The sequence below is a fragment of the Hypanus sabinus genome, chromosome 7 (assembly GCF_030144855.1).
Source record: "Hypanus sabinus isolate sHypSab1 chromosome 7, sHypSab1.hap1, whole genome shotgun sequence".
Taxonomy (NCBI): Eukaryota; Metazoa; Chordata; class Chondrichthyes; order Myliobatiformes; family Dasyatidae; genus Hypanus; species Hypanus sabinus.
This window is the reverse complement of record NC_082712.1, coordinates 108,205,390-108,224,694: the sequence shown is the minus strand read 5'-3', so window position 1 is coordinate 108,224,694 and position 19,305 is coordinate 108,205,390. Positions and strand designations below refer to the sequence as shown.

General features: G+C 54.9%; 1 protein-coding gene across 1 annotated transcript in view; it reads left to right on the top strand.

The window, feature by feature from the left end:
- LOC132397530 (myosin-binding protein C, cardiac-type-like) overlaps positions 1 to 19,305 on the top strand; it is a 172,001-nt gene that overhangs the window by 58,540 nt on the left and 94,156 nt on the right. Inside the window, exons 13-15 of the mRNA XM_059976360.1 lie at positions 411 to 577; positions 1,926 to 2,091; positions 3,144 to 3,250. Coding sequence (XP_059832343.1) covers positions 411 to 577; positions 1,926 to 2,091; positions 3,144 to 3,250 — 440 coding nt within the window. The remainder of the gene's footprint in view (positions 1 to 410; positions 578 to 1,925; positions 2,092 to 3,143; positions 3,251 to 19,305) is intronic.

Sequence of the window (19,305 nt, the reverse complement as noted above, 5' to 3'; positions counted from 1 at the left end):
TCAGACCTTTACCTTTTCCATCCTATCATCTCCCATCTTCTCACTTCATCCCCCTTCCCCCATCTAGCCAGATTCCCCATCAGTGTGGGTGGGGTCTCTGTTTATTTTGGCTGCTGTTGTGAGGTAGCAGGATGTGTTCACTGAGTTGAAGAAGGGAAGTCTGCTCTCTGTGATGTGCGGAGAAAAGTCCTCAACTTTCTGCGTTACTTCTGATTTTGGGCAGAGCAGTTGCCACCATGCTTCCCAGGGTGCATTGTAAAAACTGGTAAGAGTCATCGTAGACATGCCAAATTTCCTTAGCCTCCTGAGCAAGTAGAGACACTGGAAGAAGTAGGGAAGGCTGTTACCAGAGTTTGAGCAAGAAGGAAGGAGGGGTGGACTGTATCTGCTGCTTCCTCTGTTACCCATAGGGAACGGAATGGACAGGAACTGAAGAGGGAGGAGACCTTCAAGTATCGCTTCAAGAAGGATGGCAAGAAGCACACGCTCTTTATCAACGAAGTGTCCAAGGACGATGCAGGTCACTACACCGCCAAGACCAGTGGTGGCGAGTCAGTGGCTGAACTCCTGGTGCAAGGTAACTGGACACGCCATTGATGCCCCTCTCTCAGTCCTTCTCAGCACCACCCTTCTTGTTTGCATATTTAGTGTGGTTTAAATGCCATTGTGTGTTCTTCATGCTGGATGTTGGAGCCCTTGGAGATCCAGAGTCTCCCAGGGAACTACATCTGTGTGAAGTGCATCCAGCTGCAGCTCCTTGAAGACCGTGTTGGGAATCTGGAGCAGCAGCTGGATGACCTACAGCTTCTACAGGAGAGTGAGGAGTCATTGATTGGAGGTACAAGGAAGTAGTCACCCCTAAATTGCAGTAGCAGGTGGCTGACTGAAGGATGGTTGTAGTTGGGAGCTGAATGTCCAAGGTTACACATCTTATATTAGAATAGAGATGCGGAGAAATTACTTTGATCAGAGGGTGGTAGGAATGTGGAATTCATTGCTGTGGGTGGTTGTGGAGACCAGGTCATTGGGTGCATTTGGGGCAGAGATAGATGGATTCTTGGTTGGCTGGGGCATTGGGGTGACTGGAAGAATTGGATCAGCCATGGTTGAGTGGTGGAGTAGACTCGATGGGCTTATGGTCTAAGTGATAGAGTCTGCTTCCAGCTGAGGACCTTTTCTCATTGCCCACCCCAGTAGCTGAGCTGGAGAGTGGTGGAGATGCCAGTGTCCACTTGGATTGAGACTCTGATCCAACAGCACCAGCCCAGCCTGGAAAAAGGTGACAGCTAGCGGCTTTCTCCCCACCCCGCATTCGGAGGAGATGGGGGTGCTTCACATCCAGTCCAAAGGCAAGTTCATGGACCAGAAATGCCAAACCAGGTTTTTCCTCTCCCCATAGATGCTGCCTGACTCACTGAGTTCCTCCAAGCAATTTATTCCATATGTCCAGCACCTGCAGGGGTTTGATTTGCTCTGCCTTGCTGTGCACACGGACACCCGTGGTTGCACGAAGAGAGCATGGTGTGCACACGGACACCCGTGGTTGCACGAGGAGAACATGCTGTGCACACGGACACCCGTGGTTGCACGAGGAGAACATGCTATGTACATGGACACCCATGGTTGCACGAGGAAAACATGCTTTGCACACGGACAACCGTGGTTGCACGAGGAGAACATGCTGTGCACACGGACACCCGTGGTTGCACGAGGAGAACATATGTGCTGCCTTGTAGGTGAAGGGGACAGTACATGTCCCGGCTGTAAGTTGAACTTGAACTCTCCATGGTCAATTCTACCGTATGTTACAATGGGTCTAAGGGTGACCTTGACCGCTTGGTCTCAGAGTCCATTCAGCCTCTCACTCTGCTTCCCCTCCTCTCCCAACATTCCCCCCAACTCTACCCCCATGGACGCACCTGCAGAGAAGCAGCTGGAGGTGTACCAGAGCATTGCTGATCTGACTGTCAAGGCCAAGGAGCAGGCTGTCTTCAAGTGTGAGGTGTCTGACGAGAAGGTGAATGGGAAGTGGTTGAAGGACGGCTTGGAGGTGAAGTCCAGTGACCGGCTGCAGATCACGCACATCGGGAGGTAAATATGATGGGCTTGGGCAGGTGGGGAACCAGGTCCCAGAGTCTCTGGGTAGTGTGGTCGCTGTTTGCCTGAGAGACCAGCTGTGGGCTAGAGAGGGAATTCAAATCTGGGCCAGGGCTTGGCTTGAGCAGACAGTACACTGGGCAGTTGTCTGATTGTGGAGGAACTGCAAACGTCACGGCCCGGGGAGGAGACGGAGAATCTGGAGTCTCATTCGGATCAGTGGGAGAACGGCCAGAGATCGTTGCTTGTCCACCCCCAGCCCAGCTCCCAGGAACCTCGACCATCACTTCAGACAGTGAATCCCCAAAACCAGGCTCATCATTGGCAGGGGGTTTCGGGACAGGCCTGTTAGAGCATGTGCGGTTACAGTCTGACACACCATGACAACAGTTCATTTTAACACTGTTGTATTGCTGTCAGATACAGGCTGCCACAGGGTTGTCCATAGTGCCTGACCACTGGCAGCTGCAGAGCCTGGTTCAAACACCCACTGCACTGTTACAGCATGTTCAACTAAAGTCACAATCACATTGTTACAACCTGTTGCTTTACTGTCAGTAACACTATTACAGCCCAAAATGTTACTGTCAGATACTCACCAGTGTCAGATATCATTACACTCACTTTACAGAATATTTCAGGATGCTGTAGGACACTGTCACTGTCAGATTCTCAGAATTACACTCATTCTGTGGAATGATTCAGGCTGCTGTTGCAGTCCTGTGTTTTACTATCAGATGTACATATTTACAGCTTCTCAGCTACTCACAGTCAGTCACATGTTGCGACAGCCCACTTTGTACACTTTATAGATACTGCATTACAGCCAAAGAATGTAACATCCCCCAGTTACAGCGTGCCCTATTACTACAGGGATAAGATATGCACAGCTACAGCTCCCTGTATTACAGTCAGATACAAGCAGTTGCAGTCTGCCACATTACTGACAAGTACGCACTGTTCCCGTGCTGTATGCTAGTCAGACACAGACTGTTAAGCATGTTGTGTCAGTATCTGATGCCCTTGTTTCTGTTTGTGCTGTGCAGAATCCACAAGCTTCTCATTGACAACGTGAGGCCAGAGGACGAGGGGAATTACACCTTCGTGCCAGATGGGTTCGCCTTCAACCTCTCAGCCAAGCTGAACTTCCTGGGTGAGGTGCCGCCACTGAACGGGTTGCAGGGTCTCTGGCTGCGCGAGGCAGTGGAGTGTTCAGCCCACCGAGTTCACGTTGCATTACTTGGGCATCTCTTAACAGGGAGTGTGGAAGTTTCCAGGATGTAGCCAGGAATGAGATGAGGGAGCAAATGGGCCTTCAGTAAGCTTAGAGATAACCATGCAAATGGAATGCATGTGTGACTGACAATGAGCTGCTGACACAGGCTGACTACTGGCGGGTTGACAGGAAACCCGGCAGAGGAATAAAAGGTTCTTTTTCTGAGTGGCAGGTGATGACGAGTGTGATAAAATAGGGATCAGCACTGGGATCCCAGCTATTCACAAGATTATCGGAATTGGTTCATGATTGTGACATGTATCGAGCGAGACACAGTGAAGAGCTTGTCTTGCTCGAATCATTTGACAGTACATTCAGGTACAAGGTAAAACAATAACAGAATAGAGTGCAAGAGAAGGCAATCAATACTGTGCAAGATCATAATGAGTTAGATTGTGAGATCAGGTGCCCATCTGTGCCACGAGAGAACCATGTGATAATATTTTAACAGCAGTGTTGATTTAAGATTCAGATGAGGAATGAAATAACTACAGTCTGCAGATCACACTGGGTGGCCTGCGGTGCCTTCAGACAGGTGCAGGGAAGCCCTGGAATGATTTGTGCAGGTAGAGAGAATAGGCAGGTACACAGCAGAGCACCACTGTGGTGCGGAGTGACGTGAGATCGGACACTGTGGTGGGGACTGACCTAAGATCGGACACTGTGGTGCGGAGTGACGTGAGATCGGACACTGTGGTGGGAACTGACGTGAGATCGGATACTATGGTGGGGATTGACATGAAACTGCACACTGTGGTGGGGACTGATGTGAGATCGGACACTGTGGTGGGGATTGACGTGAGACCGCACACTGTGGTGGGGACTGACGTGAGATCGGACGGACACTGTGGTGGGGATTGACTTGAGACCGCACACTGTGGTGGGGACTGATGTGAGATCAAACACTGTGGTGGGGACTGACGTGAGATCGGACACTGTGGTAGGGTTTGGCGTGAGACAGGACGGACACTGTGGTGGGGATTGACGTGAGAACTGACACTGTGTTGGGACTGACGTGAGACCGCAGACTGTGGTGGGGACTGACGTAAGACCAGACACTGTGGTGGGGACTGACATGGGACCGGACATTGTGATGGGGATTGACGTGAGACTGCACACTGTGGTGGGGAGTGAAGTGGGGACTGACGTGAGACTGCACACTGTGGTGGGGACTGACGTGAGACCAAACACTGTGGTGGGGATTGACGTGAGATCGGACACTGTGGTGGGGACTGACGTGAGATCGGACACTGTGGTGGGGACTGACGTGAGACCAAACACTGTGGTGGAGATAGACCTGAGACCACACACTGTGGTGGAGATTGACGTGAGATCGGACACTGTTGTGGGGACTGACGTGAGACCAAACACTGCGGTGGGGATTGACGTGCGATCGGACACTGTTTTTTTTTATTACAAAATCCTTTATTACAAATTTCGGTGCTATACAATATATACAAAACAGTGGCAAACACAATTACTGCACTACAAATAGACAATAGACATTACACCAGAATGTTGCCATCCCTATCTACGATGGCATTTACACCCCGCGGAGCCCAACGGTCTCGAAACTCCTCCAAGGCCGCTGTGGACTGCGCGTGTTCCTTTTCAATAGTTACCCGGGCACGAACATACTCCCTAAACATTGCCAGGCAGTCTGCCCGGGGAGATCCTCCCGCCACCCGTTTCCAAGACCCACGGATGGCGGATTTCGCCAGCCCCAGGAGCAAGTTGACTAGGACATCCTCATCCCTCCATGCCCCCTTCCTTACTGGATGACCATATATAAACAGGGTAGGACTAAAATGCAGCCAGAAGGCGAGAAGCAGCCCACGCAAATATGCAAAAAGAGGCTGCAGCCTCACACACTCCATGTACATGTGGTACATGGTCTCCTCCAGCCCGCAGAAGTGGAATGTGGGTGGGAAGTCCATGTACAAACTGAAAAACTTATTGCAGGGCACCGCCCTATGCAGTACCCTCCAGCCGAGATCCCCCAGGTGCATGGGAAGAACCCCGGCGTAAAGGGACTTCCAGTGGGGACCCTCCTCACCTCTGGGTGGAAGGACCGACCGCCATGGCGTGTCGGGACGGTGTACAAGGGCAAGGAAGTGGAGGATGTGGAGTAGCAGCCCATACAGATACCTCCTACTTGCATCCCTGAATGGGACTGTGGGTATCGATGAGAGACGGCTCAAGTTGTGTGGACACGGCTCCCGGAGAAGATTGCGGGGTCTGGGCCCGACCAGCAGCTCGGTCTGAGTCGGTCCACACAACTGAGCCGCACCGACAGCCACTGAGATAGGGCAAGGGCCGGCCAGGACCCCGCCCTCCGCCTGAAGAGGGGATTCCAGGCCTGAGGCGACCATGTTCCAGACTCTCAGTAGGTCCTGATAGAAGCCGGGCAGACTCCGCAAAGCAGTACGCTGACACCCGCCGGTGGTAGCCGCAAGTCTTCGTGAAGACAGCAGCCCCTCCGGAGGAAGAAAGTCGCCAACGCGTGCCACCTGGGAGGGTGCTCGGCGTACAGGAATCTCTGCAGAGTCCTGAGGCGGAGAGCCGCCAGCTGCGTTCGGACGCACACCAGCGACTGTCCGCCCTCTCCCACTGGGAGACTCAAGACCGCTGCAGAGAGTGATCGGACACTGTGGTGGGGATTGATGTGAGATCGGTCTCTGTGGTGGGGATTGACCTGAGACCGGACACTCTGTTGGGGATTGACGGGAGAGCGGACACTGTGCTGGGGATTGACGTGAGACCGGACACTGTGGCGGGGACTGACGTGAGATCGGACACTGTGGTGGGGAGTGACATGAGATCGGACACTGTGGTGGGGAGTGACATGAGACCTGACACTGTGGTGGGGTTTGATGTGAGATCGGACACTGTTGTGGGGACTGACGTGAGACCAAACACTGTGGTGGGGACTGACGTGAGACCTGACACTGTGGTGGGGATTGACGTGAGATCGGACACTGTGGTGGGGACTGACGTGGGACCTGACACTGTGGTGGGGATTGATGTGAGATCGGACTCTGTGGTGGGGATTGACCTGAGACCGGACACTCTGTTGGGGATTGACGGGAGAGCGGACACAGTGGCGGGGACTGACGTGAGACTGCACGCTGTGGCGGGGATTGACGTGTGATTGGACACTGTGGTGGAGATTGACCTGAGACCGGACACTGTGGTGGAGATTAACGTGAGATCGGACACTGTTGTGGGGATTGACGTGTGATCAGACACTGTGGTGTAGATTGACGTGAGATCGGACACTGTGTTGGGATTGATGTGAGACCGCTCACTGTGGTCGGGATTGACGTGAGATCAGACACTGTGGTGGGGAGTGACGTGAGACTGCACACCGTGGTGGGGAGTGACGTAGGGACTGCACACCGTGGTGGGGAGTGACGTAGGGACTGCACACCGTGGTGGGGACTGACGTGAGACCGCACACTGTGGTGGTGATTGACGTGAGATCGGACACTGTGGTGGGGACTGACGTGAGACCGCACACTGTGGTGGTGATTGACGTGAGATCGGACACTGTGGTGGGGACTGACGTGAGACCTGACACTGTGGTGGGGTTTGATGTGAGATCGGACACTGTGGTGGGGATTGACCTGAGACCGGACACTCTGTTGGGGATTGACGGGAGAGCGGACACTGTGGTGGGGAGTGACGTGAGACTGCACACCGTGGTGGGGAGTGAAAATGGGGACAGACGTGAGACCGCACACTGTGGTGGGGATTGACGTGTGATCGGACACTGTGGTGGAGATTGACCTGAGATCGGACAGTGTGGTGGAGATTGTCCTGAGATCGGACACTGTGGTGTGATTGACATGAGACCGCACACTGTGGTCGGGATTGACGTGAGAGCAGACACTGTGGTGAGGATTGACGTGACACCGCACACTGTGGTGGGGAGAGACGTGAGATCGGACACTGTGGTTGAGATTGACCTGAGACCAAACACTGTGGTGGGGATTGACGTGAGACCGCACACTGTGGTGGAGATTGACGTGAGATCGGACTTTGTGGTGGGGACTGACGTGAGACCAAACACTGTGGTGGGGATTGACGTGAGATCGGACACTGTGGTGGGGATTGACGTGAGACCTGACACTGTGGTGGGGATTGACGTGCGATCAGACACTGTGATAGAGATTGACGTGAGATCGGACACTGTTGTGGGAATTGACGTGTGATCAGACACTGTGGTGTAGATTGACATGAGATTGGACACTGTGTTGGGATTGATGTGAGACCGCTCACTGTGGTCGGGATTGACGTGAGATCAGACACTGTGGTGGGGAGTGACGTAGGGACTGACGTGAGACCGCACACGGTGGTGGGGACTGACGTGAGACCAAACACTGTAGTGGGGATTGACGTGAGATCGGACACTGTGGTGGGGACTGACGTGAGACCTGACACTGTGGTGGGCATTGACGTGAGATTGGACACTGTGGTGGGGATTGACGTGTGATCAGACACTGTGGTGGGGAGTGACGTGAGACTGCACACTGTGGTGGGGAGTGACGTAGGGACTGACGTGAGACCAAACACTGTAGTGGGGATTGACGTGAGATCGGACACTGTGGTGGGCATTGACGTGAGATCGGACACTGTGGTGGGGACTGACGTGAGACCTGACACTGTGGTGGGCATTGACGTGAGATCGGACACTGTGGTGGGGATTGACCTGAGACCGGACACTGTGGTGGGGACTAACATCAGACCTGACACTGTGGTGGGGTTTGATGTGAGATCGGACACTGTGGTGGAGATTGACGTGAGATCGGACACTGTTGTGGGGACTGACGTGAGACCAAACACTGTGGTGGGGATTGACGTGAGATCGGACACTGTGGTGGGGATTGACGTGAGACCTGACACTGCGGTGGGGATTGACGTGCGATCGTACACTGTGGTGGGGATTGACGTGTGATCGGACACTGTGGTGGGGATTGACGTGTGCTCGGACACTGTGGTGGGGATTGACGTGTGATCGGACACTGTGGTGGGGATTGACGTGTGCTCGGACACTGTGGTGGGGATTGACGTGTGATCGTACACTGTGGTGGGGATTGACGTGAGATCGTACACTGTGGTGGGGATTGACGTGAGACCTGACACTGTGGTGGGGATTGACGTGCGATCAGACACTGTGGTGGGGATTGACGTGTGATCGTACACTGTGGTGGGGATTGACGTGAGATCGGACACTGTGGTGGGGATTGACGTGTGATCGTACACTGTGTTGGGGATTGACGTGTGATCGTACACTGTGGTGGGGATTGACGTGTGCTCGGACACTGTGGTGGGGATTGACCTGAGATCGGACACTGTGGTGGGGATTGACCTGAGATCGGACACTGTGGTGGGATTGATGTGAGACCGCTCACTGTGGTGGGGACTGACGTGAGACCGCACACTGTGGTGGAGATTGACGTGAGATCGGACACTGTGGTGGGGACTGACGTGAGACCAAACACTGTGGTGGGGATTGACGTGAGATCGGACACTGTGGTGGGGATTGACGTGAGACCTGACACTGTGGTGGGGTTTGATGTGAGATCGGACACTGTGGTGGAGATTGACGTGAGATCGGACACTGTGGTGGGGATTGACGTGAGACCTGACACTGCGGTGGGGATTGACGTGCGATCGTACACTGTGGTGGGGATTGACGTGTGATCGGACACTGTGGTGGGGATTGACGTGTGCTCGGACACTGTGGTGGGGATTGACCTGAGATCGGACACTGTGGTAGGATTGATGTGAGACCGCTCACTGTGGTGGGGACTGACGTGAGACCGCACACTGTGGTGGTGATTGACGTGAGATCGGACACTGTGGTGGGGACTGACGTGAGACCAAACACTGTGGTGGGGTTTGACGTGAGATCGGACACTGTGGTGGGGATTGACGTGAGACCTGACACTGTGGTGGGGTTTGATGTGAGATCGGACACTGTGGTGGGGATTGACCTGAGACCGGACACTGTGGTGGGGATTGACGTGAGACCTGACACTGCGGTGGGGAGTGAAAATGCGGACAGACGTGAGACCGCACACTGTGGTGGGGATTGACGTGTGATCGGACACTGTGGTGGAGATTGACCTGAGATCGGACAGTGTGGTGGAGATTGTCCTGAGATCGGACACTGTGGTGTGATTGACATGAGACCGCACACTGTGGTCGGGATTGACGTGTGATCGGACACTGTGGTGGGGATTGACGTGTGCTCGGACACTGTGGTGGGGATTGACGTGTGATCGGACACTGTGGTGGGGATTGACGTGTGCTCGGACACTGTGGTGGGGATTGACGTGTGATCGTACACTGTGGTGGGGATTGACGTGTGATCGTACACTGTGGTGGGGATTGACGTGAGATCGTACACTGTGGTGGGGATTGACGTGAGACCTGACACTGTGGTGGGGATTGACGTGCGATCAGACACTGTGGTGGGGATTGACGTGTGATCGTACACTGTGGTGGGGATTGACGTGAGATCGGACACTGTGGTGGGGATTGACGTGTGATCAGACACTGTGGTGGGGATTGACGTGTGATCGTACACTGTGTTGGGGATTGACGTGTGATCGTACACTGTGGTGGGGATTGACGTGTGCTCGGACACTGTGGTGGGGATTGACCTGAGATCGGACACTGTGGTGGGGATTGACCTGAGATCGGACACTGTGGTGGGATTGATGTGAGACCGCTCACTGTGGTGGGGACTGACGTGAGACCGCACACTGTGGTGGAGATTGACGTGAGATCGGACACTGTGGTGGGGACTGACGTGAGACCAAACACTGTGGTGGGGATTGACGTGAGATCGGACACTGTGGTGGGGATTGACGTGAGACCTGACACTGTGGTGGGGTTTGATGTGAGATCGGACACTGTGGTGGAGATTGACGTGAGATCGGACACTGTGGTGGGGATTGACGTGAGACCTGACACTGCGGTGGGGATTGACGTGCGATCGTACACTGTGGTGGGGATTGACGTGTGATCGGACACTGTGGTGGGGATTGACGTATGCTCGGACACTGTGGTGGGGATTGACGTGTGATCGGACACTGTGGTGGGGATTGACGTGTGCTCGGACACTGTGGTGGGGATTGACGTGTGATCGTACACTGTGGTGTGGATTGACGTGTGATCGTACACTGTGGTGGGGATTGACGTGAGATCGTACACTGTGGTGGGGATTGACGTGAGACCTGACACTGTGGTGGGGATTGACGTGCGATCAGACACTGTGGTGGGGATTGACGTGTGATCGTACACTGTGGTGGGGATTGACGTGAGATCGGACACTGTGGTGGGGATTGACGTGTGATCGGACACTGTGGTGGGGATTGACGTGTGATCGTACACTGTGTTGGGGATTGACGTGTGATCGTACACTGTGGTGGGGATTGACGTGAGACCTGACACTGTGGTGGGGATTGACGTGCGATCAGACACTGTGGTGGGGATTGACGTGTGATCGTACACTGTGGTGGGGATTGACGTGAGATCGGACACTGTGGTGGGGATTGACGTGTGATCGTACACTGTGTTGGGGATTGACGTGTGATCGTACACTGTGGTGGGGATTGACGTGTGCTCGGACACTGTGGTGGGGATTGACCTGAGATCGGACACTGTGGTGGGGATTGACCTGAGATCGGACACTGTGGTGGGATTGATGTGAGACCGCTCACTGTGGTGGGGACTGACGTGAGACCGCACACTGTGGTGGAGATTGACGTGAGATCGGACACTGTGGTGGGGACTGACGTGAGACCAAACACTGTGGTGGGGATTGACGTGAGATCGGACACTGTGGTGGGGATTGACGTGAGACCTGACACTGTGGTGGGGTTTGATGTGAGATCGGACACTGTGGTGGAGATTGACGTGAGATCGGACACTGTGGTGGGGATTGACGTGAGACCTGACACTGCGGTGGGGATTGACGTGCGATCGTACACTGTGGTGGGGATTGACGTGTGATCGGACACTGTGGTGGGGATTGACGTGTGCTCGGACACTGTGGTGGGGATTGACCTGAGATCGGACACTGTGGTAGGATTGATGTGAGACCGCTCACTGTGGTGGGGACTGACGTGAGACCGCACACTGTGGTGGTGATTGACGTGAGATCGGACACTGTGGTGGGGACTGACGTGAGACCAAACACTGTGGTGGGGTTTGACGTGAGATCGGACACTGTGGTGGGGATTGACGTGAGACCTGACACTGTGGTGGGGTTTGATGTGAGATCGGACACTGTGGTGGGGATTGACCTGAGACCGGACACTGTGGTGGGGATTGACGTGAGACCTGACACTGCGGTGGGGAGTGAAAATGCGGACAGACGTGAGACCGCACACTGTGGTGGGGATTGACGTGTGATCGGACACTGTGGTGGAGATTGACCTGAGATCGGACAGTGTGGTGGAGATTGTCCTGAGATCGGACACTGTGGTGTGATTGACATGAGACCGCACACTGTGGTCGGGATTGACGTGTGATCGGACACTGTGGTGGGGATTGACGTGTGATCGGACACTGTGGTGGGGATTGACGTGTGCTCGGACACTGTGGTGGGGATTGACGTGTGATCGTACACTGTGGTGGGGATTGACGTGTGATCGTACACTGTGGTGGGGATTGACGTGAGATCGTACACTGTGGTGGGGATTGACGTGAGACCTGACACTGTGGTGGGGATTGACGTGCGATCAGACACTGTGGTGGGGATTGACGTGTGATCGTACACTGTGGTGGGGATTGACGTGAGATCGGACACTGTGGTGGGGATTGACGTGTGATCAGACACTGTGGTGGGGATTGACGTGTGATCGTACACTGTGTTGGGGATTGACGTGTGATCGTACACTGTGGTGGGGATTGACGTGTGCTCGGACACTGTGGTGGGGATTGACCTGAGATCGGACACTGTGGTGGGGATTGACCTGAGATCGGACACTGTGGTGGGATTGATGTGAGACCGCTCACTGTGGTGGGGACTGACGTGAGACCGCACACTGTGGTGGAGATTGACGTGAGATCGGACACTGTGGTGGGGACTGACGTGAGACCAAACACTGTGGTGGGGATTGACGTGAGATCGGACACTGTGGTGGGGATTGACGTGAGACCTGACACTGTGGTGGGGTTTGATGTGAGATCGGACACTGTGGTGGAGATTGACGTGAGATCGGACACTGTGGTGGGGATTGACGTGAGACCTGACACTGCGGTGGGGATTGACGTGCGATCGTACACTGTGGTGGGGATTGACGTGTGATCGGACACTGTGGTGGGGATTGACGTATGCTCGGACACTGTGGTGGGGATTGACGTGTGATCGGACACTGTGGTGGGGATTGACGTGTGCTCGGACACTGTGGTGGGGATTGACGTGTGATCGTACACTGTGGTGTGGATTGACGTGTGATCGTACACTGTGGTGGGGATTGACGTGAGATCGTACACTGTGGTGGGGATTGACGTGAGACCTGACACTGTGGTGGGGATTGACGTGCGATCAGACACTGTGGTGGGGATTGACGTGTGATCGTACACTGTGGTGGGGATTGACGTGAGATCGGACACTGTGGTGGGGATTGACGTGTGATCGGACACTGTGGTGGGGATTGACGTGTGATCGTACACTGTGTTGGGGATTGACGTGTGATCGTACACTGTGGTGGGGATTGACGTGTGCTCGGACACTGTGGTGGGGATTGACCTGAGATCGGACACTGTGGTGGGGATTGACCTGAGATCGGACACTGTGGTGGGATTGATGTGAGACCGCTCACTGTGGTGGGGACTGACGTGAGACCGCACACTGTGGTGGAGATTGACGTGAGATCGGACACTGTGGTGTGGACTGACGTGAGACCAAACACTGTGGTGGGGATTGACGTGAGATCGGACACTGTGGTGGGGATTGACGTGAGACCTGACACTGTGGTGGGGTTTGATGTGAGATCGGACACTGTGGTGGAGATTGACGTGAGATCGGACACTGTGGTGGGGATTGACGTGAGACCTGACACTGCGGTGGGGATTGACGTGCGATCGTACACTGTGGTGGGGATTGACGTGTGATTGGACACTGTGGTGGGGATTGACGTGTGCTCGGACACTGTGGTGGGGATTGACGTGTGATCGGACACTGTGGTGGGGATTGACGTGTGCTCGGACACTGTGGTGGGGATTGACGTGTGATCGTACACTGTGGTGGGGATTGACGTGCGATCAGACACTGTGGTGGGGATTGACGTGTGATCGTACACTGTGGTGGGGATTGACGTGAGATCGGACACTGTGGTGGGGATTGACGTGTGATCGGACACTGTGGTGGGGATTGACGTGTGATCGTACACTGTGTTGGGGATTGACGTGTGATCGTACACTGTGGTGGGGATTGACGTGTGCTCGGACACTGTGGTGGGGATTGACCTGAGATCGGACACTGTGGTGGGATTGATGTGAGACCGCTCACTGTGGTGGGGACTGACGTGAGACCGCACACTGTGGTGGAGAGTGACGTGAGATCGGACACTGTGGTGGGGACTGACGTGAGACCAAACACTGTGGTGGGGATTGACGTGAGATCGGACACTGTGGTGGGGATTGACGTGAGACCTGACACTGTGGTGGGGTTTGATGTGAGATCGGACACTGTGGTGGAGATTGACGTGAGATCGGACACTGTGGTGGGGATTGACGTGAGACCTGACACTGCGGTGGGGATTGACGTGCGATCGTACACTGTGGTGGGGATTGACGTGTGATCGGACACTGTGGTGGGGATTGACGTGAGACCTGACACTGTGGTGGGGATTGACGTGCGATCAGACACTGTGGTGGGGATTGACGTGTGATCGTACACTGTGGTGGGGATTGACGTGAGATCGGACACTTTGGTGGGGATTGACGTGCGATCGGACACTGTGTTGGGGATTGACGTGTGATCGTACACTGTGGTGGGGATTGACGTGTGCTCGGACACTGTGGTGGGGATTGACCTGAGATCGGACACTGTGGTAGGATTGATGTGAGACCGCTCACTGTGGTGGGGACTGACGTGAGACCGCACACTGTGGTGGTGATTGACGTGAGATCGGACACTGTGGTGGGGACTGACATGAGACCAAACACTGTGGTGGGGATTGACGTGAGATCGGACACTGTGGTGGGGATTGACGTGAGACCTGACACTGTGGTGGGGTTTGATGTGAGATCGGACACTGTGGTGGGGATTGACCTGAGACCGGACACTCTGTTGGGGATTGACGGGAGAGCGGACACTGTGCTGGGGAGTGACGTGAGACTGCACACCGTGGTGGGGAGTGAAAATGGGGACAGACGTGAGACCGCACACTGTGGTGGGGATTGACGTGTGATCGGACACTGTGGTGGAGATTGACCTGAGATCGGACAGTGTGGTGGAGATTGTCCTGAGATCGGACACTGTGGTGTGATTGACATGAGACCGCACACTGTGGTCGGGATTGACGTGAGAGCAGACACTGTGGTGGGGATTGACGTGAGACCGCACACTGTGGTGGAGATTGACGTGAGACCAAACACTGTGGTGGGGATTGACGTGAGATCGGACACTGTGGTGGGGATTGACATGAGACATGACACTGTGGTGGGGATTGACATGCGATCGGATACTGTGGTGGGATTGATGTGAGACCAGTCACTGTGGTAGAGATTGACGTGAGATCGGACACTGTTGTGGGGATTGACGTGTGATCAGACACTGTGGTGTAGATTGACATGAGATCGGACACTGTGTTGGGATTGATGTTAGACTGCTCACTGTGGTGGGGAGTGACGTAGGGACTGACGTGAGACCGTACACGGTGGTGGGGACTGACGTGAGACCGTACACGGTGGTGGGGACTGACGTCAGACCTGACACTGTGGTGGGGTTTGATGTGAGTTCGGACACTGTGGTGGAGATAGACCTGAGACCGGACACTGTGGTGGAGATTGACGTGAGATCGGACACTGTTGTGGGGACTGACGTGAGACCAAACACTGTGGTGGGGATTGACGTGAGACCTGACACTGCGGTGGGGATTGACGTGCGATCGGACACTGTGGTGGGGATTGACGTGTGATCGGACACTGTGGTGGGGATTGACGTGAGACCTGACACTGTGGTGGGGATTGACGTGCGATCAGACACTGTGGTGGGGATTGACGTGTGATCGTACACTGTGGTGGGGATTGACGTGAGATCGGACACTTTGGTGGGGATTGACGTGCGATCGGACACTGTGTTGGGGATTGACGTGTGATCGTACACTGTGGTGGGGATTGACGTGTGCTCGGACACTGTGGTGGGGATTGACCTGAGATCGGACACTGTGGTAGGATTGATGTGAGACCGCTCACTGTGGTGGGGACTGACGTGAGACCGCACACTGTGGTGGTGATTGACGTGAGATCGGACACTGTGGTGGGGACTGACGTGAGACCAAACACTGTGGTGGGGATTGACGTGAGATCGGACACTGTGGTGGGGATTGACGTGAGACCTGACACTGTGGTGGGGTTTGATGTGAGATCGGACACTGTGGTGGGGATTGACCTGAGACCGGACACTCTGTTGGGGATTGACGGGAGAGCGGACACTGTGCTGGGGAGTGACGTGAGACTGCACACCGTGGTGGGGAGTGAAAATGGGGACAGACGTGGGACCGCACACTGTGGTGGGGATTGACGTGTGATCGGACACTGTGGTGGAGATTGACCTGAGATCGGACAGTGTGGTGGAGATTGTCCTGAGATCGGACACTGTGGTGTGATTGACATGAGACCGCACACTGTGGTCGGGATTGACGTGAGAGCAGACACTGTGGTGGGGATTGACGTGAGACCGCACACTGTGGTGGAGATTGACGTGAGACCAAACACTGTGGTGGGGATTGACGTGAGATCGGACACTGTGGTGGGGATTGACGTGAGACATGACACTGTGGTGGGGATTGACATGCGATCGGATACTGTGGTGGGATTGATGTGAGACCAGTCACTGTGGTAGAGATTGACGTGAGATCGGACACTGTTGTGGGGATTGACGTGTGATCAGACACTGTGGTGTAGATTGACATGAGATCGGACACTGTGTTGGGATTGATGTTAGACTGCTCACTGTGGTGGGGAGTGACGTAGGGACTGACGTGAGACCGTACACGGTGGTGGGGACTGACGTGAGACCGTACACGGTGGTGGGGACTGACGTCAGACCTGACACTGTGGTGGGGTTTGATGTGAGTTCGGACACTGTGGTGGAGATAGACCTGAGACCGGACACTGTGGTGGAGATTGACGTGAGATCGGACACTGTTGTGGGGACTGACGTGAGACCAAACACTGTGGTGGGGATTGACGTGAGACCTGACACTGCGGTGGGGATTGACGTGCGATCGGACACTGTGGTGGGGATTGACGTGAGACCTGACACTGCGGTGGGGATTGACGTGCGATCGGACACTGTGGTGGGGATTGACGTGAGACCTGACACTGTGATGGGGCCTGACATGAGACCGGACACTGTTGTGTGGACTGACGTGAGACAGGAGACTGTGGTGGGGACTGACGTGAGATCAGACACTGTGGTGTGGATTGATGTGAGTCCGCACACTGTGGTGGGGACTGACGTGAGACCGGACACTGTGGAGAGGTTTGACGTGAGACCGGACTGACACTGTGGTGGTGACTGACGTGAGACCGCACACTGTGGCGGGGATTGACGTGTGATTGGACACTGTGGTGGAGATTGACCTGAGACCGGACACTGTGTTGGGATTGACGTGAGATCGTACACTGTGGTGGGGATTAACGTGAGACCTGACACTGTGGTGGGGATTGACGTGTGATGGGACACTGTGGTGTAGATTGACCTGAGATCGGACACTGTGTTGGGATTGATGTGAGACCGCTCACTGTGGTCGGGATTGACGTGAGATCGGACACGGTGGTGGGGATTGATGTGAGTCCGCACACTGTGGTGGGGACTGACGTGAGACCGGACACTGTGGAGATGTTTGACGTGAGAGCAGATGGACTCCGTGGTGGGGATTGACGTGAGACCTGACACTGTTTTTTTTTTATTACAAAATCCTTTATTACAAATTTCGGTGCTATACAATATATACAAAACAGTGGCAAACACAATTTCTGCACTACAAATAGACAATAGACATTACACCAGAATGTTGCCATCTCTATCCACGATGGCATTTACACCCCGCGGAGCCCAACGGTCTCGAAACTCCTCCAAGGCCGCTGTGGACTGCGCGTGTTCCTTTTCAATAGTTACCCGAGCACGAACATACCCCCTAAACATTGCCAGGCAGTCTGCCCGGGGAGATCCTCCCGCCACCCGTTTCCAAGACCCTCGGATGGCGGATTTCGCCAGCCCCAGGAGCAAGTTGACTAGGACATCCTCATCCCTCCATGCCCCCTTCCTTACTGGATGACCATATATAAACAGGGTGGGACTAAAATGCAGCCAGAAGGCGAGAAGCAGCCCACGCAAATATGCAAAAAGAGGCTGCAGCCTCACACACTCCATGTACATGTGGTACACGGTCTCCTCCAGCCCGCAGAAGTGGCATGCGGGTGGGAAGTCCATGTACAAACTGAAAAACTTATTGCAGGGCACTGCCCTATGCAGTACCCTCCAGCCGAGATCCCCCAGGTGCATGGGAAGAACCCCGGCGTAAAGGGACTTCCAGTGGGGACCCTCCTCACCTCTGGGTGGAAGGACCGACCGCCATGGCGTGTCGGGACGGTGTACAAGGGCAAGGAAGTGGAGGATGTGGAGTAGCAGCCCATACAGATACCTCCTACTTGCATCCCTGAATGGGACTGTGGGTATCGATGAGAGACGGCTCAAGTTGTGCGGACACGGCTCCCGGAGAAGATTGCGGGGTCTGGGCCCGACCAGCAGCTCGGCCTGAGTCGGTCCACACAACTGAGCCGCACCGACTGCCACTGAGGTAGGGCAAGGGCCGGCCAGAACCCCGCCCTCCGCCTGAGGAGGGGATTCTCGGCCTGAGGCGACCATGTTCCAGACTCTCAGTAGGTCCTGATAGAAGCCGGGCAGACAGCATGAAGACAGCAGCCCCTCCGGAGGAAGAAAGTCGCCAACACGTGCCACTTGGGAGGGTGCTTGGCGTACAGGAATCTCTGCAGAGTCCTGAGGCGGAGAGCCGCCAGCTGCGTTCGGACGCACACCAGCGACTGTCCGCCCTCTCCCACTGGGAGACTCAAGACCGCTGCAGAGAGCGATCGGACACTGTGGTGGGGATTGACGTGAGATCGGACACTGTGGTGGGGACTGACGTGAGACCAAACTCTGTGGTGGGGATTGACGTGAGATCGGACACTGTGGTGGGGATTGACGTGAGACCTGACACTGTGGTGGGGATTGACATGCGATCGGATACTGTGGTGGGATTGATGTGAGACCACTCACTGTGGTGGGGACTGACGTGAGACCTGACACTGTGGTGGGGATTGATGTGCGATCAGACACTGTGGTAGAGATTGATGTGAGATCGGACACTGTTGTGGGGATTGACGTGTGATCAGACACTGTGGTGTAGATTGACATGAGATCGGACACTGTGTTGGGATTGATGTGAGACCGCTCACTGTGGTCGGGATTGACGTGAGATCAGACACTGTGGTGGGGAGTGACGTAGGGACTGACGTGAGACCGCACACGGTGGTGGGGACTGACGTGAGACCAAACACTGTAGTGGGCATTGACGTGAGATCAGACACTGTGGTGGGGACTGACGTCAGACCTGACACTGTGGTGGGGAGTGACGTGTGCTCGGACACTGTGGTGTAGATTGTCCTGAGATCGGACA